General features: G+C 41.9%; 1 protein-coding gene across 1 annotated transcript in view; it reads left to right on the forward strand.

Moving 5' to 3' along the window:
- The first annotated feature begins 2904 nt into the window (after positions 1 to 2904).
- Positions 2905 to 25097, forward strand: part of adgra2 (adhesion G protein-coupled receptor A2) — a 38263-nt gene continuing 16070 nt past the window's right edge. The window contains exons 1-2 of the mRNA XM_085368083.1: positions 2905 to 3923; positions 21628 to 21699. Coding sequence (XP_085224209.1) covers positions 3634 to 3923; positions 21628 to 21699 — 362 coding nt within the window. The 5' untranslated portion in view covers positions 2905 to 3633. The remainder of the gene's footprint in view (positions 3924 to 21627; positions 21700 to 25097) is intronic.

Below are 25097 nucleotides of genomic sequence, written 5' to 3' on the forward strand. Positions count from 1 at the left end.
GTCATTATATTTAATTGTTTTACTAGTGGCTCCATAGTGCAGTGCCAGTAAAAGCTCTGCAGTTCATCCCAGGAGGAGACACAAATCCCTTGGGGTGGTTTGTGTCAGAAGAGGCATCCAGATTAAAAATCTGCCAACATGCTTTGTGAATAGCAGACCAGGCAAAAAGGAAACTAGAACGGTAGTTTGGATGCTTTTATTTTCCCACAAGCTTATCTGCCATCCAGGTCTTGTAACTGAATGAGCATTACAAAGTTGTTGGGAGACCCACGTCTATGACAAGAGATGTCTGATATAATTATGCAGCACATGAGGAGGGAGAGTTATGACGTGCGTTGCCTTTGAGGCTGTGTAACAGCTATGTAATTCACGTTCCTGACCAAAAGACGGCAGTATTACTGCAGTTTCAGACTTGTTCTTTATGAACTTATGAAAGCGATAAAACTCAAATTACACATGGATTAAGATTTTTAAACTCCGTTATAAAATCTTTGCGCAGGATTAGAAACAAAATATGGACATGAGCTGATTCATTTCGTGGAGAAATCTGATGGTATGTTTATATAAACAAGTGGGGGGAAGCATAGGCGAGTGTACTATGATTTCGGTTACTAGGCAATTATAGAATTGATTTCTGCATTATTTGTGGATCATTATACAATGACTACAAAGATAAACCTCCTTTGCAGCATTATATTGGATTAAATTCTAAATTACTTGAAAGACTTCGGATAAATGAGTGTTGACAGTACAGCACCACATCGTTTGATAACCCCTCAAAAATGTAGAAGTAAAGAGCTTAATGTTCTCATAAAGTGTTAAATAAAACCATTCACCCAGGAAATGTGCAGAAGTGGAGGAGTGACGAGTGCGCTGCGGATCTCACCACTAGATGTCACGAGCTCCTCGAGAAACACTCGGCAGCACGTCGCCTGACGTCTGTTTCCCGGCTGGAAGTTTTCTTTTGTTTATCCATTGGCAGAAATCCGGACTTTTTGCCTGAAACTCAGCAGTCAGTGGGTCTGGTTTCTCTAATTGTGCTGAAAACCCCATTGTTTTACATGTTTATCTACCAGTGTGGGATTTGTAGAAGACGACCGACATACAAAACCATCTCTCAGCCTTCGTCACACATCTCCAAAAAGCTTGTATAACATCAGCCAAAATCGACACTGAGGCACAATCTCAACCCTATACGTTTTTTGGCTTTTTTAGCCTCCAACCTTCTCTGTTTTCCACCTTCGTGATGTTCTCCCCCTTTCTCAATAACTCCACCTGGAATGGAGTCCAGATGTGGAACAGGGAAGAAGGAGAGACTTGCTTGCTAAGCTATAAGGAGCAGGGGGAGAGCGTGTGGAGTACATGGAGAGAAAATGTTGGACCGACATTAAAGTTTGTCTGGATGCCATTAAGTACAATTTGATGTAATGTGCAGTTTGGGACGTGACATTTTAAAATGGAAACTGTGCTCTCCAGATGAGAGCGATCTGGGCCTTGTGGAGCTGGACGGGGGTGTTGTACTTGAAGCCTTATTTAACGGCTTGGATAAACAGCCCTCTGTTTCATTGCTGAACAGGCGCCCATCTACTCCTTGTGCTTTCTTTCAATAATTGCACCGGCTTTTTCAGCCCATTCCCGACGTAAAGTATCATATACAGGAATAACAAACCAGGGGTCCACTGTGTGGTTCAGAGCACAGTGCGCTTTTATACTGCCAGGCTGCTTGCATGACTGAGGTGCCTGCAGTTTGGATATGTCGGTGAATAGTTGTCAAGCCCAATTGCATAAAATCCCGTTTCAAAAGCTTTCCTGCTTCACCTTCTCATATTTTGAAATGCTCTCCAGATTTGAATCGCCACGGTTTCCATCCTACTGAGCTTCTCGTATATCAAAAGGTATTTTTAAAACTGAAATATTGTATTTTGGGAAGTTTCCATACACGCAGGGAGAAAAAAAGAGCAGCAGAGCCAGAGGAAGGATTCTTTTACTTTTAGGGGAGAAATGTAATGTTTCTGTAAAATAAATAAATATATATATATTTCTATATATATATATAGTTCTTTCAACAAAATATTTAATGTTTTTTATTATCTCAGAATAATTGAGGAAGAACATTCAGTGAAAATTTGATAGAATAGGACTGAAAAAAGCTTATCTGTATTGGAGCCCTGACAGCTTCTTTGTGCCAGCCACTCCAGTTTCAGCATTTATGAGAAGCCACGGAAACAAAAGAAAACATGCCATTAATCTAGAAGTTATCATCTACAATATGACACCCCATTCTCTACGTCTACATTTTAAAGATCAATAACTCTAATCATAACTCTTTCTGCAGCAACAATATCACATTTGCCGTAGCGTATCTGTAAAAGTCTTTGCTTCCTCTGCTTCCCGTCGATTGAATGAAAACTCTTTGATCTGCTCCAAAGGCACAATACAATGAAGGCTTTCCACATTCATTCATAATTTTAGTTTTAGGCTCCCGGTGCAGGCAGGCACTGAAATCAAGACCTTTCAGACTTTTACACCCAGGCCGATCAACATTTTCAAAAGCAGTTTCCCTTTCTGATGAATTTATCATTGAACGTATTATTGTTGTAATGGGATAAAAGCCAAAAGTTGAGTTAATAACTAGGCCTAATTATTTCGATAATTATTTCAGTTTTGCTTATAGGGGAAATATTTGTGGGTTTTAGGCAAACTCATATCCATAATATTAAACCTAATGGGCCGTATGTTTTTTTTTCTTTTCTTTTTTTTTTGTGAAGGCGTGTAACGTGAGTCGTCGTTGCCCTGACCCCCTCCCCGGTCACATGTGGAACCTCCTCTCTGTCTCGCTCTGTGCAGATCCGGATGCGCTAGGACCGCGGGGACCAGGGCGCAGACGAAGACGGAATGGGCGCACTTGGGGTAGTAACCAAGTGATTTTTGAGTGTGACAGAGGCAAGCAAGCAAAACCGCTAGATTCTGGGAATTACACCGCAGCTCCGAGCTCACTTCTAAACGAACTAAAAGTTGCTGTTTTTTGTTTGTTTCTTTTTTCCAACAAGTTCAAACTGAATTCAAGTTGCGCATGAGAGTAAGCAACGGTGAGCTTAGGGATTGGAGGAAAACACTGAGGGAAACTTTCAAGAGATGCGAGCAAGTGAAAAAGAGAATTAATTTTTGTTCATATAAACGACAGCGTGGCTGTGGATGTGACTGCTCAGCCGTCAATCTCACCAACCCCTGGATTAAGTTCGCAGAAGGCGAGATAACGGTAATCTGGACACTCCCACTTCTCTAAAGGTAATTAACACAGCCATCAACTTTTTAGAGACATATTGGATCGCTTTTTTTCTAACTGTTGTGGACGTTTGGAGGGTGACACATCTCTTGGATTTATTAAAAGCGTTTGGACCAGAGGGAGTTGTGCGCCCGGGCTGCCATGACATAACGGGACACTTGGGGAAAAAAATCAACGGCGCTGAATATTTCTGGAATGACCGGATGACGAGTGTCCATTGTTGAGCGGATCCTTTAACCTTGCCATTCATTCAAGGCCTGAAAGCTGATTTTATTATTGTTGTTGTTATTACAACTTTCTTCTCGCCCACATTACACCCACTGAAAGCTCCATGCTGCAGATATGGGATGATTGGAGGCTGGGGTGCAGCTGAGGTGAGATCCAGCCGAAGGACAATGTTTGCGCCCGGCGTTGGCATCCCTCTGCTGCCGGGGCGTCTGGTACTGATGCTGCTCCTGTTGCCGAGGCTCTACCAGGCTTGCCCGGGGCTGCTCGCCTCCACCAGTGGCTGCAGCTGCGCGGAAGAGCGCCCCAAACTGCACAGCGTCCAGGCTGTGGGGATCAGGGTCAGCTGCAGCAAGGGGGAGCTGACTGAACTTCCGGATCCCGGCTTGCTGCCCAACAGAACCGTCACTCTGTGAGTTGGAACACTTTGAGCATCACTGTAACATTCAAACTGACGAATTAACAGTGTATTATTATCATAAGGCTGGATTTTTGAAGGCTGGGCCTGACATACTGGTGTCACTGGTACAATTAGGCCTCATTTCTGTTCTCTGGTGTCACTCAGCTTTCATAATAGTATTTCTGAATGTCCCCTAAACATTTTGGAGGGGAAATATTATCCAATCTTTTTAAACAACTTGTTTCCATAGTTAAATTAAGTTGAAGTCACAGGATGTCCATGTTATAGGATTAGGGAAGTCACCTTTAGTTGTTCATTCTTAAAAAGTACTCCCAATGTGATTATCATCTAAGGCTTAAGTATTCTGGGAGCCACACACCGATGACCCCTTGACCTTAGTTTTACCTACATTAATGGCTTTCTGAGTTAATAAGACTTGTCAGGTTAGGCGCTTACATCTTGATTTACTTTAACTGCTGGGCTGAACGCTGCCATGCTGCAAACCATTAAAACAAGCGTTGAGAGGGCATAGGGCTGACTGTAGCCATCATCTGGCCCTGCCTCTCTGACACAACTCTGTCGCTTTAAATTAGACTCAGCTAGACGCCCTGTCTTCAGCTCGCTCCTTCTTCTTCCACCGCCGCCGCCGCTCGTGCACATGGCCCAGCTGACTTGGCCTCGCAGAACTAGAATAAACAGAAACAAATTATAAGTATTTTATGTCTGAGTCTTTGCTTTACTGGTGGGCGGCTCCTTAAATGCCGCAACACCCTGCCTCACTATCTCCTTCTGTTGAAAAGGGAGGAAGAAAAAAAACATCTGGCGAGAGCTGGACAGCACTAATCCTGACCCAGAATAGTTGCATATTTGTAATTATAAAGCAGTTATTTGTGTGGTCTGTTTTGGACCAAACTTGAAAGCACTACCATCACTGGCCAAAGTACACTATTGCCCATGACTGATGGCCTACCGATCTATTAGTGACACATTTCTTTGGACAGTAACACACCACTTTCTTCACAGCTGCTCAGTCTTTTGAAGACATTGCTCATTCCCACAGTGTGTTAGTGTCTCTGTACTCTGACCCAGCGGGAGAAATGCTAAGTGCACATCGTCACAGGGGGAAAAACATGTTCAACTGCCCCACTGGAGAAAGCATATGAGGTAAAGTGAGGGGATTTATGCCCAGGAGAGCTAAAGCCAGCCAGCAGTCCATTTATAGGGCTTTATGTTTCTTGCTTATTAAAGGCAGGATAAACATCTGGGGAACACATTGCTGAAAAGCTGGAGGAGGTGAAATGGCTCGGGTGGCAGTGGTTGAGGTGACTTAAGATAATCTCCTATACCCACACCTAACTTTGGTTAAGATGTTTTGTGCATGCGCTTTGCATTCTGTGACACTTTTTTGATTAAGCTCTCTGCCAGGCGAAAACAATTCCGCTTGCAATCCACCATTTTCTCTATATCCCGGGAACGACGGTGTCTAGAAAGTTTGTTTTCCTGAGGATTCGGTGAGTCTTTTCAAGCGCCTGCGTTCCCACTGTTGCTCGTGACATTAGCTCCAGATGTGGAATGCGAGAAGTTGTGTGGGTATTCGTGTTATTCCTGACATTCCACAGACGCTCTGAAACTGCAGACAGTATCCCAGGTGCGGCATAGGAGCTTTTTCCATGCCCTACATCACTTTTCCTCCTCTCCAGAATCGGAGGGCTTGAGAGCCAGGCCCTGCTGCCCTCTCTCTGGGGCAGCCTGGAGGAATGCTCTCCTCCATGCTGAGCAGGCAAAGGCTGGAGGACACCAGGCCTTGGACTTCCGGGGCTGGCTGCTACGTGTAATTCACAACAGCTGGCCCCTGTGAACATTCCAGCTGAGGCCCCTGAGCCTCATGGGAAAACCCGACGGCGATTTGTTTATTAAAACTATTAGCTGGCTGTTTGTTGCTCCTGCCATCCATAAAGGAGCAGCAAACAGTCCACCCCCCTGACCCCCCCAATATTATCACCTCCTCCTATGGCTCGTCAGTATCTCTGTTTGGAGTTTGTTTACACTGCAGTGTGTGTCACGTTTACACATCGCCGTTTCTTTAAACTTATGCTTATCAGTAGTTTAATGGTGTATAAATTTATTCTCAGCCTTCTCCATCGAGCTCCAGTCGTTTGTCCCACTTTCATTCGTTTCTCTTTATCTCCATCCCCCCTCCCCCCGCTCTCTATCATGAGTTCATCCACATGCAGTAACTCTCAACCTAAATATTTAGTCGTCTTGGTAGGAAACTGCCATGTCCAAACTTCTTCCAGATGTGAGCTTGAGCAGGCTTGTGTTTAGGCCTAATTATGCACGGCTGCAGAGGAGGTGGATCGCTGAGAGAGGAAGAGGAGTGGAAAGGGAAGAGAGGGTAAAACAGATAAGGGTGTGAAAGTGAAAAGTTCTGTTGAGGAGAAAGTGGGAAAAGACGGTGTAGGTTAAAAAGAGGCCGGAGCGAGGGAAGAAGGTCGAATACGAGGAGTAGAAGAAGTGGGACGAGGAAATCAAAGGGGAAAGAAAGAAAGCTGAGCAAGAAAAATGATGGAGAGAGGAGAAGTTTGGCAGGCAGTTCAGAGGGATGTGCCCCTGGAGACTGAAAACTCCCCATCCCCTGACTAACAGATCTTTAGCTCCAAGTTGAGACACAAGAGGAGGAGGCAGGGCTCCTAAATGCATCAACATAGCTTCACTTTTAATATATTACTTCGTGTCTCTAATATTTTGGATGTTACATTTGTCTTTGCCTGTTAGCGGAATTATGCAAAACTACAATTTTGGGTAACACCACTGCCGCTGAAGCAGCTGGTTGGAGCTGGAGTTAATTTTTAAACAATATGCCCAATATTCATAAGATCTATGATAAATCCATATGATATCAATTTTTTTGGTTTGTGTTTTAAGTTTGCTAAAATTTCACAGGCTCCGTTGTTTCCGATCTTCATCAGAACTGGACCAGATCATCTTCATACCAAGATATTATATGGATTTCTCATTTTCAAAAGCTTTTATTCATCATGGCAATGAAGCTGTTGAAAAGGAAGTTAGGTCATATCTTGGCAACGCGTTCAAGGACATACATGGACGCGGGACTTTGTTTTGACGAAGTGCAAACAGTCTTTCTTCATTTGCTGCAAAATCGAATAACTTTTGGTTACTTAAAAGAAATAATTCTCGTCTGTGATAATGCCAAGGGAGGTTCAAATCTGAGACATTTTCTAATGCAACTGGCATATTGTTTTTTATCAAGAGCAGATTGGATGTTTCTGTCATAATAATTCAGCTGGATGAACTGAGAGAACTCATCTGTGTCAAAAAAGACTGCAGATCTCTACAGCTTAGACACTGAAGGCACCAGCTTCTCTACACAGTCTTCTCCATGCCCCAAGCTTAGGTTATTTAGTTGTGCTTCACACCTGGCCAGTCAGAATGGTACAGGCCTTACTAGTACTGGTAAAAGTCAGAAAAGCTGTTTGGAAAATGGATTTAAAGGTGATGCATAAAAGTGAGGAGTGGAATACATTAGGGTAGCGCTAGACCCAGTGAGAGTGTTAATGCCAGGTCTGAACCTATTCAAGTACCAGTCATCAGTCATTATTGGACATGTTTGAATTAATAGGGCAGGACTGAGTCATTCAAACATCTGCTGGGGATGCCACATTGAACAAGGTGACATTGTTCACATGTCTGTTCCAGCCTAACGACCCCGACAGTAATTCATAGAAAGACGTAGGGACAACATGGGCACCAATGTTGGTATATCCCCAGTTTTATGCATCCCAAATAGCCTAAAAGAAAATGAGTGAATTGGCAGGAGAAAGGCTCAGTGACACAGGACGCTCCCAGTAAAGCTAAGAAGACTATACTGAGGCTATTGACAGAGGGAGGAACATCTGTACCTACTCTAAACGGCTTACATCTCTAACAGAAGCTGTCTCTTATGCCTCTATAGCAAAAGTTCATAGTTTCCATTCTCTCAACTGGTTTGGAGTGTAAACACACTTTTCTTACATACCTGTCAATACCAGGGACTAAACAGAACTGTTTCTGTCAGACTTCAGCCTGACAGCTATAGTATGTTTTTTAAGACTAATGTCGATATTTGATGATTTAAAAATCCAATATATCGGCCGATATTTTTTTTCTTTCAGACACCTGAAACGCAAAAAAACTTCCATTTGTTATGTGTAGGTATTTAGTGATTCTGCCTGACTCTGTTTTGTTTGTAGTTCCAAACACTTGTTGGCAAAAGGGATGTTGCAGAGTGCCCCCTGGTGGGCAAACTATGCAACTTCCTGGCTGAAGGGTGTTTCTGTTGTCTCTTCTTTACTTGTTTCATTTTCTGTCATTTGCTGTTATAAATGGCAATATCAATAGATCAGAAAATATTTAATAGTGGCCTAAAATTTTGGCCCGTTGATAAATTGGTCCAGCTGTAGAGTTCGAAATTCCAGTTAGCTAACTGTTTATGTATGCGATTGGAATAACAAATCTGGCATTTTTGTTAACCCCCCCTCCAAAAAAACCCATCCAGGTTGTTATTCCAATAATAATGTAATTTGATCTGAAAAGTGTGGATGCCAACTGTTGCATAATGAGCCCATTAATCACAATGATTGATGGGCTCATTACTAACAAGTTATTATAATTTTAATGGAATATCCACATACGCATAATTTCATCAACCCCTGTGTCCCAAAGCCAAATGTTGTTTATTATGTTGAAAGTTTAACTCTGCTGACTAAAGAAGCTGTAATCTTTCGGTATCGGCTATTTCAGTGTTTTCAGCATCTTCAGACTTTCTTCGTAAACTGATCACAGAATTCTTGTTGTATGAAGTGAAGGCTGTTTCAGAAGATTTCATACTGTAGGTTCTACTACTGCATTAGGGAACAGGACAAAAATGGCTTTAATAATAATGAAAATGTGGGAGGCTGTGAAGCACAACTTAGCAGAAGGAAGAGTTCATTCAATCTTTCATCTGAAAAAGGATGTTTCACAGACAACCAGCTGGCAGACATATGCAAATATGCCAGTTTGGGGTATCTGTGTTGAAGCAAGCAATATATATGTATCATTAGCTAACTGGTATACGTATCCTACAGATTCATGCTATAGCCCTGAAACACCCAAAGAAAAATGAGTGCAGCGTGGGGGCAGCTGTCTTTGTTTTAGCGTTTTAATGAATAACAGACAAATGAAGAGAACGTACAGTGGCAGCTCATGTGCAAATGTGCTGGTGCTTCATAACTTGTGGTTTGTACCCAAGTCAAAGCTGTGCTCCTCCTTTGGCGTATTTTCTTGTCATCATTGTCAGTGACTGATGGCTGTGGCTCAGTGGATGCCAGCCTGAGCGAGTGGGCTCAGATACTCAGAGTGAGGGTCAGCAGCATGCCCATCCTTGGCGTGATCGTCCCCCCTCCCTCCCCATCCAAGACAGCTGCAGTTGCTCTCTCTGCGTGCTTGAACTTGAGCCCAGTATGTCAGTGTGGCTAAATGGCAGTCAAGGGTTTCAGATGAAAGTATTTCAGCCACGGCAACAATATTTTTTATCAGTGAGGATCATGGAAGTGAATGTCTGCCCATTTACTTCCTTCAGACAGTATGTTTTTGCATGATTTTTGCATTAAAACCAGCATCACTTGAGATGCAAACTTTATGTTCACATATACAGAGATAAACTAGTTTTTGCTCTTTAGTGTCACATTTTTTTGTGTGACCTAGGTCACTTTGACATTATTTTTGTCCAGTGTCCTGCACAAACTTACGTTAGGTCATTCTTGCACAGCTAACAGACAACACATCAGCATAAAACAGTTGGCTCTCCCTTCCAACTTTTACCAGTTCAACTCTTAGCAAGAAAGCAGATAAAAGCTTGATTTTTGAGCTACTCCTACAACCACATTTTGTCTTCATCTCATGTAGATGGTGTGCTTGAGTGGCACTGCCAGCAAACACACCATCGACATGACCAACTCAGCTTATTCATTTGTTTTTTAAATTATTCATGAGAAAAAAAGAGAAAATGTCTAAAAGGTAGCTATTTGATGCTGATCATGACTCTGTCATGTTGAGAAACACAGTACCCGATTACAGCTTTCTAAAGCTTAATGACTCAAAGAGATTATTAATTCAATTTATTCAGATTTACAGTTTGAATACTGAATTGGCTCCAAGTGTGTGCTGATTATTATTATTAAAAAAACATCCACTTGTAGTACAAAACACTGCTGTCTGTGTGTTCTTTTCACCATGTTTGTTTAACTAACTTACGTATAGTTTCTCTATCAAATGTCCTCATGAGCAGTCTCTTAGTTTGTTCACAGCTGCTAGCAAAATGTACGGCACACGCCCTGTTACACTGTTGTGGTTGCTCCTTCTCCATTTGAACCAGCATAATTATTAGAATTTTACAGGATTTATATATTAAAATTCTTTCTATAATATTACTAGTGTTAGCAGTGGCTGAACTAATCCTGCATAATCTACACCTACAAGAATATGCTACACCAGCATCTAAGCAGTCTGCCTCTAAAAAGGAGTGATGGAGAAGCCTTTTTGTTAACCCCACATTCATCTGGTTTGAGTCTTTTCATTTTTGGCTCTGTTTATCTGCCCATCATGAAGCCCGATATCATTTGCTACATCTGCTACGCCCTCTGAGTGTCTATTTTTTCAAAGCCAGCTCACCTCAGTAGTATAATTGGCTGCCTACAGTATTAATCTGTGTGCCTTTAATCGCTGTGCTATCTTCTGAGTCACATCATCAGCCTCTCACTTGTGGCAAATGGGAGGCTGGATACCCAAGGGCCAGCAGATGTGTCGGTGGTTTATGATTGCTCTGTGAGTCAGTGTTTGTCAGATAGGAGCGTGACTACGAGACATCCCGAATGACATCTTATCATCAGGGAAAGTTCACGGAGAGAGAGAGAGAGAGGGAAAGAGAGAGCGTGCTGGCTGGGCATTCCTGAAGAGTTTATTTATGTGGGGAAAGGTGTTGAGACGAGGGGGAGCAGACTCCCCTCCACACATGTTAGGTGTGGCCGTGGTCAGCAATAAATCAAAAAAGCAAACAACGGCCTGACACTGGATACTCCGAGTTTTCTACTGCAGCTGCAGCACCTGCCAGTGCCACACAAGCCTTGTATTTTATTAAGTCCTTGCAGTTCAAGGTAACATAAGCAGAGAGGGAGTCTTCGCCGTCATACTGTGTGTACTGCAGCTGCCCGCCCGTTTGCTTGATGAATGTGCATTTCACTTATCACCTTGTTGTGTTTGTTGATTAAATGGCCCCGGTGTTCCAAAACTTGGCAAAAACAGCGGTGTGTTGTCATAGTAATCTCATACCCCCAAGTGGCTTTTTGTTATTTTAGTTTTTCCTTTCTCGCTGCTCTCTTCTTATCTTACTCCAAAAATGCCTGACTTTGGCTTTTCTTTGCCAGCGCTAACTTCCCGCTCCCTGTGTCTGACCACAGCGGCCCCCAAAGTTCCTGCTCCGGGTCGACAACACATGGGACGGAGATAATGGGTGTCTGTAGTGGGAATGCCTGTGGCTTGCGTGAGTGTATGTGTGTGTGTGCATGCATGTGTGTGTCTTTGAACTAATCTATGGCAATGCAGTGCAATCATCTTCTGAATTTCATATACTTTTATATTACTTAGAGTATACTAAGTAACTGTATCCATCAGTATGAATAATGTGCTTACACTTTCAGTTTTAGAGGGTGGGTTGACCAGGACAATTATACAGCAACTACAGAAAGTATCGAATGTGCAAGAACAGTAACGTGTCGAGCAAAGAGGCTGAACTTAGTGCTTCATGGCTTTGGACATGGCTAGTGCCATTTTATCACCAATCTGGATTTAAGCACAACAATTAAGAGCTAAAAGTCTGCATTAGTCTGTGTACTAACACTAAATGAACATATGGCAGAATTTAAAGTCAAGGAAAGCTTTTGGGAATGAACTGCATATGGTAATCCTTCCTCTGGATAATTGTAGGGGTCTTTTATAAGCGCCTGTTGTTGTGATTTGGTGCCATATAAATACAATGAAATTGAATTAAACTGAATTTCAAAGTTCATCAGGTTGGAGGCTCTCATTAGCTTGCAGCAGCTCTCCATAGCAGAGTAAAGACTGCTGTCGACAGATGTTGGAGTTCACCAGACTGTATGATGATAGATGACAGATTGTAAATTTATAAATTACATGGCAAGTATAGGTGTAAACCTTTGCCAATCTGTCCTAGAGTGATTGCAGTCGATCTGAGTTGTATGGCAATTGTTGGGAGACAGCTTGCCTTCCACTGGGCGACCTGTGCAATCGCCATGTGGTAGAAGTGGATCACCCAGAAGTTGAGGGTGTTGCACGCACAAACTATGATTACCGATACAACCAGAGCTTATATTGTTCACTTGCACTCCCCTATCAGCAGCACAGGGATGGAAAACAAATAAATTGCTTTATATGTGGAAGGGGCTTTAGATGGAAAGATAAATACTGCAAGTAGTGGGAAATAACAACCCCAGCTTTGTCCCCGAGGTAACGTCATGTGACCACATTTTTTTTTCCTAAGAAACAAATTGTTAAATAAAAAAGAGATACTGATAGTGTGTTTTTGTATCTTTATCCACGGTACTCAAGTATATAAAACCAACCAGCAGCTCATCTTCATCGTTACTCAAAACCATTGTATTATTGAGTAAGCTGTTACACGGAGCCACAACAAACTAAACATCTGTTGCTTGGATTGTTTTATCCTTTACACTGTCTATGAATACGATCTGGTTTAGAGCTACATTTAAAGTGACTGAACAAGTTGTGACATAAAGCAATAACCCTTGATTAAAATCTTCTTGATGGCTTAACCGCTGTTTAAAGATACAGTATGAATGTGTGTTCCTTCGGAAAGAATGGTGGTCTACCAGTTTTTATTACAGATGCCTTTTGATTATTTAATACACTGTGGTATCCTCTGGTGTTGAAACGTTGGTAAATCTGAATTGAGCCCTGACTGTCATTCGAGAAAGCATTACTGCTGCACAGAAATGAAAAAAGAAAAACAACCTTCTCACAGATTCCTCTAAAGGCACTCAGTATCTGGGGCAAAAAGATTTTAGCCAAGCCTTTGTAAACGCGGCCTGATTTCCCAGCAGTCTTTGCTGGGAATCAGAAAACAGAGGCTGGTTATGAAACAGAACAATGAGACAATGTTAACAGGCATACACCACATTCCACTCACTGTCTCAAATGGCTAAATTCACTAAATTGCCTCATTAAAAGTGTAAAAACACTTTAGACAGTGATTAAACTGACTATTGTGTTCCTGCACTCCAGCCATAAACTTTCCAGTTTGGTTTGTCTTGACGAGTCTTTGACTATAAATATTGCACTAATTTATTGCAGCCTCACAGTAAGGCGGTTTTATTTTAGCTTGTGTTCCCTGATTGTTAATATTTGTGGCAGCTACTTGTTTATGTCTTTGGAGTTCACTGGTTTCTCAGCTTTAATAAATTGTATATTGAAGCGCTTTTGGTAGACAGTTCCTGATAGCAGAACTCGATGAATTGTCTAATAAGACCAACTTGAAGTGGAGACCTTCCTCTCCAAATCGTGTATTGTGTGTGTGTGTGTGTGTGTGTGTGTGTGTGTGTGTGTGTGTGTGTGTGTGTCAGCCTGTGCGCACACATATGGGAAGGGCGTGCATGGCCACATCTCTCAAAATAGGCTCCAGTCCTCCCCTCTCTAATTAGAGACATTTAAAAAACCCATATTTTAATTTTAGACTAGTAGTTTTTGGACCACTTATGCGCGCGCACACACACACATACCCATCGAGTTAAACATACACACTTTCCATATAAATAAATCTGATAGGTCACACACTAGTACATATAAATCTGCGCGCACGCACACAGACACACACACACACACACACACACACACACACCACAAACCACAAAGCCTAACTGCTTGGCCCTGCATGTTAACCCAAGCACAATGCAGTACACTCTATAATAAGCGGTTCAGCATATCAGATGCAGGAGCACACTCCCCACGCTAGGCCTTGAGGGACATAAATATGATAACAAAACTGAGTAATGCAAGAAAATTATTGGCATAAATCATTAAATTCATCTATTTTGTCATATACACGAATGACAGGAATCTGTACCACTCCTTCATGTGGCTGCTCTCACCCTCTTCTCCCTGTTTGATGACTAAATTACTCAATGTGGGTCTGCAAAATGATTTCATAAAAAATATTTTTCATGCAATTACATGCAAGTGCCTTTCCATGACAGGCGGTAAATGGGGCTTGTAGCTTGGCAGCGTTCCCTGGTGGCTGCTGCGAGCCCACTGGTGGGTCAGGCACAATGGGCACATTCACATCTTGACATGCATTTGCTGTTTAAGTGCCTGTTGGGCTCAGGGGCATTTAGTCTTTCTGTTATATCTGGTGCCGCGACTTGCCTAGGACAGGCTCAGGGTGCAAGGGGCTCCCAGGACTGCTGGCTTAGGTGACTCTCTGTCTGAAAGGGTTAAGCTATTAGGAATAACCCATGTGCTGAATAGTCGGTGCGATCTGGAAGCCTCTTTTAAAGCACTTATTGTAACAAGGATGACACAACTGGCCTCCCACTCTGAGAGATCTCTCTGCTCTTATTCCTCCTCCCTCCACTTTCCTCCTCTGCTTTCTACAAAATGTGTCTGTTAGTAAGGAAGAGACTTAGAGGAGAGAGCTGGACTGCAATGGATTGCTGTAAAAAAAAAAATACACAATTTTAGAGTAAGCAGGCTGTATTTCAAAAATACAGTAAAAAAAATGTAAAAAGAATTACAGTATGGTCACTTTAAATTTTACAATAAAGTGCTGCCAACCCTGCTGCCAGTATTTTACTGTAAAATTTACAGGATTTTTCTTAAAGTTAGAGTTCTGATGCAGGCTGTGAACCATAACCACACATACTGTCAGCAGTCCTACAAATGAAAATGTGAATATTTTCACAGCATAGAATAAATAATTCCCTCAGAAAAAAATAATGCAGTTCACACATACTGATGCATTTCAATATCCCCTGAATTAACATTTACATCTCCTTAAACTGACACTAAACAAATAATCTACATTTACTTTAATACTTAATACTTATATAATTCCTCGCTGTTAACACACCTCACGAAATGTCATTACCCACAATTCTCAGCTGCTAATGAATGTCTTCACAGCTTATGTGTATATGTACAGGTGTATAAATGCTTATTATTGTCTGTCACTGCAGGTTTATTTATTTTAAAAATCAATTCAAATAATTAATAATGACTGCTGTTTTTAATTGTATTGCCTACATTGTGTTCCACTTAAACAAACATCAGCAGTACTTCATGGCAATTCATTCATTTAGCAAATAGCTTTTTTATAGACGCACTCTTGCATTCTGCATGCAAGACTGGAAGATTAATTGCTGCTGTTAGTAAAAGTTTTCCAGATTGGCTTTCTCACATATCACAGCGCTGAATGTATAAATGGCAGCCCGCTTTAATTACGGCTCTAAGTTTGTCCAGACAGGAATCTCAGCTTAGCAAGTTGTGTATGTTTTTCTGTGGGTGTAAAAGTATCACAGTCATCACAGTCTGTCACTGAAACATTTTCTAAAAGTTTACAGCTCATCTCTTATGACACATCCGATGATGTTATCCTTTCTCGCTGGCGTGCCCGCAGCTGAAGGGATCATTTTGATTCTCCTGGTTTGGGAGCTTAAATTGCAGTGTAATCCACTGCATGCTTCCATCATTTTTTTAAACCACTTATTTGGTTCAGGGTTGTGAGGGTGCTGGAGCATATCCCAGCTGACAGCGGGCGAGAGGTGGGGTACAACTTCCACAAGTTGCCAGCCCGTCATAGTAGCAGTGTAATGTAGATGGGTAATGGCGTCTGATTCATTAGAGCCCGTGTTTGGATGGAGTAAGTGGGATTGGGAAGCTAAATTAGGTAATGCACTTTCTAATCCATCTTTTGGTGTAACCGCAGTATTTTGTTGATCCACCCCGTCTGTCTGCATTACTCTGAGGGATATGTGTGTGATGTATATATGAAGAGAAGTGCTGCCATGTCCACTTAGTTCTCCTCTGTGAATGGCACATATTCTTGAAATGCACCTTTGGCTAGAAAAAGCTGCTCAAATGGAAAGCTAAAGGGGAAAATGCAGTAAAATAAATCAGCACTGGTTTTGCAGCTCAGCTATAAGACACAAATGAAAGAGCTCACACAAAGCTGGCCTCTTGTAATCTAAAAGTGGGTAATTGCACCACTTTCAGCTCCCTCACGGTTAAATTCTTATTAAATTTTATTTATGTGAAACAGACCAGCATGTGCATTATCAAATCGGCTAATTAAACCAGACTTAATTCAGTAACGATGCTCTGAGACTCTCATTTACAGTTAGTCTCATTATCTGGCTCCCATTGGTCTCTGAATTACGACCGGAGTTTTGCCATGTTACCAATCTCTTTCAAGGGTTCTTGTCTCTCACCCCGCGTGTGGTCCTCGAGCGTAAGAGACCAATCCAAAGTTAATTGATGTTTACACAGTGGTGCTTTGGGTTGTTTTTACTCTTTATTACGCTGAACCTGAGCACCTCCGTCTCTTTTGGCCTCGGAGTGCTAGATCGATCGCATCTTTCAAGCGCTCCCGTTGTTTCATCATTGGTGAGACTGCTGCAGCTTCAGGTGTTGTAAAGACTGGATCTGCTGAAGAAGAATGAATCTGTAGTCAGTATGAAAGAAAACCATACTATTATTCACAGAACGTGAAGTGTACTACATACATAATGAGCTCTAGGAGCTTAGCCTGGAGATGAATTCTTATTAAATATAAATCCTTGCTTAAGACTCTTTTTCTGCTTGTGGTTTGCTGTAGAAGCCTGCAGCTACACAGAGCTCACTGTCTGAGTCCAGCATGCCTAAATATTTAGGAGCCAATTGAAATCGGGGCTTTTTACTTAAGTACTGCTCATTTATGTTCAGGACTACATGCCAAACCAGGCTAGAGCATTTCCTGTGTATCCTTCCCCACCCAAAAAAATAAAGAAAAAGTTTAAAGTGCATTTGGCAAAGAAGCAGGATGAGAGGATGAAGGTGGGATGATACTGACACCAAAAAGCAAACAGGACATCCTGTTGTGTTTGAGTTTACAGCATTCTTGCTGTGGTTAGGACAGATAATAGAGGGATGTATCTTTTTTTAATCGCCTGTGTTCAACCAAACGACGGCCCAAAATCAGCTTTAGAAAGTATACAGAATACAGAAGACAAAGGTGCGTAAGCACCCGCACAGATCAGGCCTTATCCTCCAGGCTCAGGGCAGCGTGTTACCAATGAGACAGCTATGTAGTTAAGAGTTGGGGGGTGGGGAGTGGAAGTAAATCAAATACGATTTGTGACGTGCTGTCATTGCTCCCGTGTGGCCCTCAAAGGCTTTGTGGGTTTAGTAAGCAAATTGAGCAAACCAACAAAGTGAGTGGCATGATGCAGGGAGGAGCTGCTGTGGTCTGCTAGACAAGATGCTTTGTATAGTTCTACTTTTTTTACACACCATCATGCAGCATAAGAAGCCTGATCTAACACGGAGCTGTGGCAATGGAAGCTAAAAAGTCAAGTGTGATTCGATGCGTAAATTTACACATTTTTTGCCACTGAACTTCTGGAGAGAAGGTTTTTGCAGGTAGGGGATTTTTTGTTTTTGCATGATGTCAAAGATTTAAATAATACATAATTTGGCATTTTTAAAGATGTAATGTTTACAGAAATTTACTTGAGAATCGAGCTCACTTATTAAAAGGTTTTTTTTCTTAAGAATATTAGTTTACTTGATCTCTTTGGGGATAAGTTTGTGAAAAACCAAGAATACATCCATATGTGTTTTTATGTTTTATATTAAAGAAAACCGTGACGTCAAGTTGTTGCTATACATGTGGTGTTTAACCCTTCTGCTGAGTGAGAACTGCTAGAAGAGAAGCTGGTAACTCGGTTTGACCTGGTGCTTTTCATATGACCTCTTTCTTTTTGATCCTAATGTAAATGAATTATGCGAAATGGTTAAACAAGATCCCTGGGGCCTGACATGTGGCCCTGCTTTCCCTCTCTTTCTCTTTTTCCTTTGGTTGCATGAATTAGATGGATTCAATTAGCCCATCTAATTTAGGCCTCTGTGCTCTGAAAGGGTTAAGTGAATGAAAGATACCATACCGTAGTCTGGACTGAGTTAGCGCACTGATGTGCCATGCGAATAGGTCTTGAAAACAGAAGAAGATTAAATCAATCTGCCATCTGATCTGTCACTTACAGACAGATCTGGCAGAAATGTGCAGTTAAGCCTCAGTAGCAATACTGTGTGCTGAGCAGACATTAGGCCTCCTAGTAGAAGCTGCTTATCTTCTTTGTTTGTAAAGCTCTGTTAACCTACAGTGATGAAGCGATGGACCCTCGTTTGCCTCAGCTGTCACCTGTGTCCGGACCCTGCTCCATCTGTCTGATGACTTTCCAGGAAGTGCTCTCTCTGCAACCCCTGACCTCTCAAACCGGGTTCTGAATAAACAGCTAATTGGCTGGGTTTCCTGTTTAGCCTGATGGGAGCGCTGACTATTTCTGTCTGTTTACAGAGTTCTGCTTCTCTCTCTTTCTCAGAGTTGTACTCTTTGTATTGTTTATAAAAGAACAATGCCCTCCACTACAACTGTGCTCCAAACATCAGGCTTTAGGGATTATACAGCAGTGTCTAGGCCACACAACTCCCCTGCGTTCCTGGAAATCTGCGCCTTTTGTTGCTTATGGGAGGAATTCGGTTAGCTCATTTTGTGTGCGCTGTTTATTTGCGAAAGTCAGCTTTCAAGTTTTAGCGAGATAATTGAAATACCGTGTGTGGAATGTGTGCTGGGTTTAGACCTGAATGCAACACACAAATAAATAAATCTGTGCAGGTTTGGAGAATGCATATTAACTCAGTGTGTGATTATATGAAAGGAGGTGTTTTGTTCCTGTAGGCTTGCAGCGATGTGCACATGTGGGCCTTCGGAGCACACCAGAAACAAATGTGCATTATTCCCTGACTAATAGTTTTCTGCTTAATAAGCAAAGTCCAAAAGGAACTATCTGTATCTCAGCTGTCTGTGTTGAATTAAATGGCTTGTTTCTTTGCCAGATGTGACTTTCTCCTCTCCTATCTGCACTGAATTATTCAGGCAGTTCCGGATCTTCTGTAACTTTCATCCTGGGCCTGCATCCATTTATAGGAGAGATTTTGTGCCCAAAAGTCGAGCAAGAGACCTCAAGGCCCAGGAGTCACGGGTTCAAATCCAGGCTACACCACAAGAGGATTGCTCTCGTCTAACATCCTCTCTCTGCCTTAATAATAATGATTTATTTTGAGGAGTTCAGTGGGAATTTGTGAACATGACATGTTTGTATTTTTTTTGGGATGACGTCAAAAATGGTGGGAGAGGCTTTACTTTCAGTATTCCAGTCGTTATCATTTTTAGTGTCTTGATTGCAGCACAGCTTGAAAATGTGTTTTCTTTGCTTTTGAAATTTTGCTGATAATTGTCGCAAGATATTGGCTGAAGAGTCCACGATGTAGCTGTAGCAAAAGATGATTTACTCCCTACGTTTCCATTTTGCAATGCTGGCTTTCGACACTTTTAACTGTTACAGGAGGGAAGAAGTGAGTCGGGCCAGCTCATGCTTGTATACTGAGATTGGACGATTAAATCCGGTCATTAAGCGGGCTGGAAGGCGCGGAGCTGAAGGCAGTGTTTTTATTGATGTGGCAGGAAACGGGGGGCTGTGCACTGCTGCTGTAAATCTAACGGACGCTTCACAGTGAGCTCCCTCTCTTAAAGCCGCACACACACAACTTCACTCTCTCAATTAAGAACACACTTAATGTCACAAACAGCCCATTAAAAGCTGTGTGGCAGGGGCAATAATGACGTGAGACTAAAGGGTGTGTTAATGATGGCAGCCTGTCTCCAGGGCAGGGTCCTGGCTGTACCCTGAGCCCACGCTGAGAAGGATATAGACAGGTGTCTGAATCCGAGTGATTATGGTTGTGTATTTTCTTGTTTAAGTTTAGTTTCTATTGTTTGAAAGTGTTATGATTTCATTAGTTTCAGTGTTTATTGTCGTCTTTTTAATTATAGTTGTTATACGGAGGGCATATATCAGAGGCAGTATTCAGGAAAATCAGTACAGGTAGTCCATTAAAGCCTCATTAGCTGTAATACATTTTTTACTAACAGATACTTAAACAAACAATATGTTCTCTAGATTTCTCTAATTTTAGTTAGTCTTAATTTTATTTTCAAAATTCTACTTTTTAGTTAATTTTTAGTTAACTATAACAACCTTGGTTAGCCGGGATAGACCCCCCCCCCCCCCGGCGATCCTGATAAGGATAAGCAGAAGAGGATAGATGGATAGATGGATGGTGTAGCTCCATCATAATTGTGATTATGGTGACAGTAATGTGCTGCGTATGGAGAATAAAGTGCTATCAATCTTGACCACTGGTGTTTTTGTGCACCAGTTCTCCACCCAGACCTCCTCTTGAACTTTTTGTGCACTATAAAAATGTCATTCTTCCTGAATTGGAAAAAATGGCGCTGTGACTGTAATTCAATACAGTAGCAGATTTGTTTCAACCCTTATCTGCTACAAAACTTTCATGGTGTTTTAAGTTAATAAATTCTCATGATGCGTTTCTCTTCCTTTCTCTGGCTAACACTCATTTATACAGGTTAGCTTTTCCTTAATCGCCTCTTTATTAATTGTCCTCTTTATTTTTGGACATAGTTTGCAACTATTTGCATGTATGTGTGTGATGAATGATCGTATGGTTGATTATGTGTCTGTATCTTCAGACATTATCTTTAATGTGTGGCTTTTATTCAAACTGTGAAGGACTCTGTGTTTTGACAAATGTCATACAAATAAAGTTGTTTTTATTAAAAAGTAACTATTTTGTTGTAGCTTTTTTTTCTCTATAAAGAAGACAATTAACTTGCTGCACTTTCCATGATCCATGCCTCAGACTAGAAATTTTCCCTATCATGCTTCTACTGTTGTGAATAAGCTAAGCCAACAGGCTTCTGCATGTAGTGTCCTATTTACTTAACTCTCACAAGTATATTGTCACTGAAACTAGGGGCAGAGTATAAGTCTATGCAACTTCTAAAGCAGCCTTGGCCTATTGCCTTATATTTTTGCATTTCCCTGTCAAACCGAGAGATCTCAGCCTCACTTCCACTCTGCCCTCTAGCATTTTGCTCTGTGCACTGATAAGAACTCCAAAGGCCAAGTGATTTGCCAGCGGGGAAAGAGCTAATTACCGTGGCATGTGCCGCCATTTGTTTGATATGGAAAGACATCCCTTTGATCTTAAAAAACAATAACTTATAAATGATTATCAAGATTGCAACCTCTGTCTTGATGCCCTTCTGTCTTATCATTTATTTGAAACATCTTTAGGTAATGCTAATGCTAATCTCTCATGTGACTGCAGCACTGAATGGACATTTTCTTTGGCTTTTTTCCTCCTCCTAATTTATGTTTCTATTCTATTTCTATTCCTCATGTTTTTTTTTTCAACCTATTTTTAACAACCGTGTGATTTGATTTGTTTCCATTTTTTTTATTTACAGGATACTGAGCCACAACAAAATCCGAGTTCTGAGAAACGGATCCTTCCTTGGACTTTATGCCTTGGATAAATTGTGAGTATCCTTTTCTCATCGTCCTTTATTAAATACTGTGCTTCTGCGGGTGCTCTAATGTCATGTGTATTGTTTCCACTGGATTTATGTGTGAGCTGATTTCTGGCTTGTCTCTGGCCCGGGCCTTGTGGAGACATACAGACAAGGTATCAGAGAGATCTGAGCAGATCTGAGCAGCTATGGTCCATCTATCCGATCACGGGCTTCATTCCAGAAGGGAGGATGATACACTCAGACTGGCTATCACAGACTTATGTTGAAAACTTCACATAATTACACTTCACTCCTCCATTATCAGTAAAGCCCCACTCCACATGACAAGATAAGGGAGATCTCTGGCAGGAGCTGCATGTTGGCAGCTTTGCCTGTGGCTTGCAGACAGTCTGGCCCTCCTTAGCGGCATCGTAATCTCTCTATGAATGGGGTGTGAGACAAGTGAGAGATGAAATATTTTCTTACGAATTTGAGGCGATGCACAGCGCCACTGGTGACAAACGGGAAAGGAACTATAGTTGGAACTGCCAGTGGTGACACATGGCTATAATTGCACGGCCTGTAAGACGATCCACCACCTTGGTCCAGACCACGATATTACGAAAACAAATACAACCCTGTTTTCAAAAGAGCTGGGTTGCTTTGTGTATTGTAAATAAAAACAGACTGTAATCATTTCAAATAATTGAAATGACATATTCAATTGATAAAAGTACAAAGGCCAAACATATAATGTGTTTTTTGCTTTTTGGAAAAAATGTATATATTCATTTCAAACTTGTTGCCAGTAACATATTTGGAAAAAGAAAAAGAAAGAAAAAGTTTGGCCATCGGTATGTTTACAGCTGTGCTGGCTTGAATCTTCTTTTAATCGTGTTTTATAAGCGTTTAGGAAACTGAGGAGGCCAACTGTTGTACATTAAGAAGCTAAATGTTTTCCCATACTTGCTTGACATGCAGGGCCTCCTTAGCTGTATGTTTCATTTCACAGTGTACCAAATGTTTCCAGAGGTTGACGGGCCTGGACTGCAGGCGGGCCAGTTAAAGCCCTGAGACTTGTCCTACACAGCCATGTTGTTGTAACACTCTCTGTCATATTTAGGTGGGAATATAAATTGATCAAAACCTGCATGCATCATTCAGAGCAAGTTATCCAGGCTGTGCACACTAATGCACAACAGCCATGCTTTCACACATGCTGGCTTTCCTTCTTCAAATTTCCAAATTTTGACTTTTCATACCACAGGGCAGAGTTTGAATGAGCTTGGGTCTACAGACGTTGACAGTGTTTCTGGTTCTTATACAAAAAATAAATCTTATAAATCATGTTGCCCAATGAATGAAATACAAACAGGATGGGTGTTAAATTAATTAGCACCTACACTCTACTATGCCAATCTCCCTGAATACTCTGATATTCTCACACTGTCCTTGAATCTAGTGTACGTTTCACAACAGATTCATTTTGGGGTTTTTTTTTACAGTGTGCTGTTTCACAGGGCATCCCAGTAAAGCTTTATGGCAACAACACATATGTTGCAGCTTCACTTCGCAAACTTGGATGCTGTAGTCTGGCAGACAGGCTTATATTGTTGGCGAGGGGGCTGGTGGGTATGTTGCAGAGATATTAGTTCCACATGGCACTTCGAGCTGCCACCCATGAAGCTAACGAGTTTCTCAAAAATGTTGAAAGAAAGAAAAATATGGTAATTTGTTGCAGTTGTTAGCTTGTTAGTACCTACCACTGAAGTTCAGAGCAGATGTGCCAGTCGAGAACAAAAGCTATATTTGCTCAAATTTATGTTTTTTTTTCTAAAGTCTGACACGAGAACACCATTGGTGAATAGTTTCAAGGCCAAGTTGTCAGTTCTCACCTCAGCAGTCTTGCACCGAGGACGCTGATAAAGCTGTTGACAGGAAGATCCTGAGGCTAATGCTACTTGGGCAGTAATGTATAGTAAATTAAAGCCTGATCTGTGGCTCAGAATGAGCTGATGTTGCATATTTTTGTTAGTGTGGAAAAGCCTTCCTGTAGCGCCATAGGGTCGGTGGGTCGGGTAATCTGAGCTCTCCCATGTACCTGGAGCAGTGATAAAAAACTAGCAGGAGGCAGCAGAGTGGAGGTTTAACTAAAAGAGGTTGGGAGAAAGACAAAAAACAGGCAGATAAACCCCTGGCTGTGCTCCACAGTGGGAGATGCAGGCGTCTGGCTGAGCACGAAATGTAAATCACACAGGCCTCATTTCACTCCTCCGCCTGCACCTCTGCTGGCTTGCTGACACACAGTGGTGGAGGTCCACTCACTCACTCTGACATCTTCAACCTTTAATTGAGCCTCGGGCAGCTTATAATCACATCTGAGCTCATGGGAAATTTGCTGTCTGTTGTGAAAAATGCCACACTGGTGGAAGGGTTTGCAGGGATGAATTCAGATATGAGCTTAGAGTGTGAGTTTTGTCTGCGCTTGTGAGATTTTGGTTTTGTTTTGTCTCCTCGGTCCACCACGGCTCTTCGAGTCTTCTCATTGTTTCCAGTATGGCGTCAACATGTGCTTGTCATTTGGAGCAGTAGTGAGCAGTTACTCATATTATGTGACCAGCGGTGTAATCAAAGGCCAGCCCACTGGGGCTGAGTAAACACACATCAGGGAATTACACTGCATCTCTTCCCCTACGTGACAAGGATAAACACAGTCTGCGCCCCCTAACTGCACGCACACACACACACACACACACACACATTGGGACACATGTTGTTGTGAAACATACACACACAGGGACACACACACACACACATTCTCGTTTTGATATCTTAGTGAGGACATCAAATTGATAGTGCTTTCACTAGCCCAGAGGTTTTAGATATCACCCTGGATCAACACAGCTGAATCAAATAATTAGTTCATTACCAAGCTTGAGAACTGTTGAGGAGGACATGTTGAGGAGGTACTTTAGACATTTAAATCGGCTGTGTTGGATCAAGGACACATCTAAAACTTGCAGGACACCGGCCCTTAAGGCCCAGAGTTGGAAACCTCTGCCCTAGCCGCTTACCCTAACCCTAACTAATCAAAATGAATACCTAACCCTAAGCCATAGCCTAAACCTAACCATAATCTAATTGTAACCCTGACACTAAATCCACATTTTAAGTCTCAAAAAGTCTTCAGTCTCGCAAGGACAGCCGCTTTTGTCCTCATAAGTGACTGTTGGTCCCCACAAGTATAGTAACATTCCAATTTTTGGTCCCCACAAAGATGTCTAAACAGGTACACACACACTCGCGCACACACTCTCACTCTTGGCTCATCGCTGCTGTGACTTCAGTGTATACAGTAACCCTTGAGTGTGCTTCCTAGTATGGGCACCCTCTCTTCTGGCCCAGTCTAACAGGTCTCAGCAGAC

This window comes from Diplotaxodon limnothrissa, linkage group LG12 (genome assembly GCF_057381915.1).
Source record: "Diplotaxodon limnothrissa isolate DT_005_m linkage group LG12, D_limnothrissa_male_GT1.1, whole genome shotgun sequence".
Lineage (NCBI taxonomy): Eukaryota > Metazoa > Chordata > Actinopteri > Cichliformes > Cichlidae > Diplotaxodon > Diplotaxodon limnothrissa.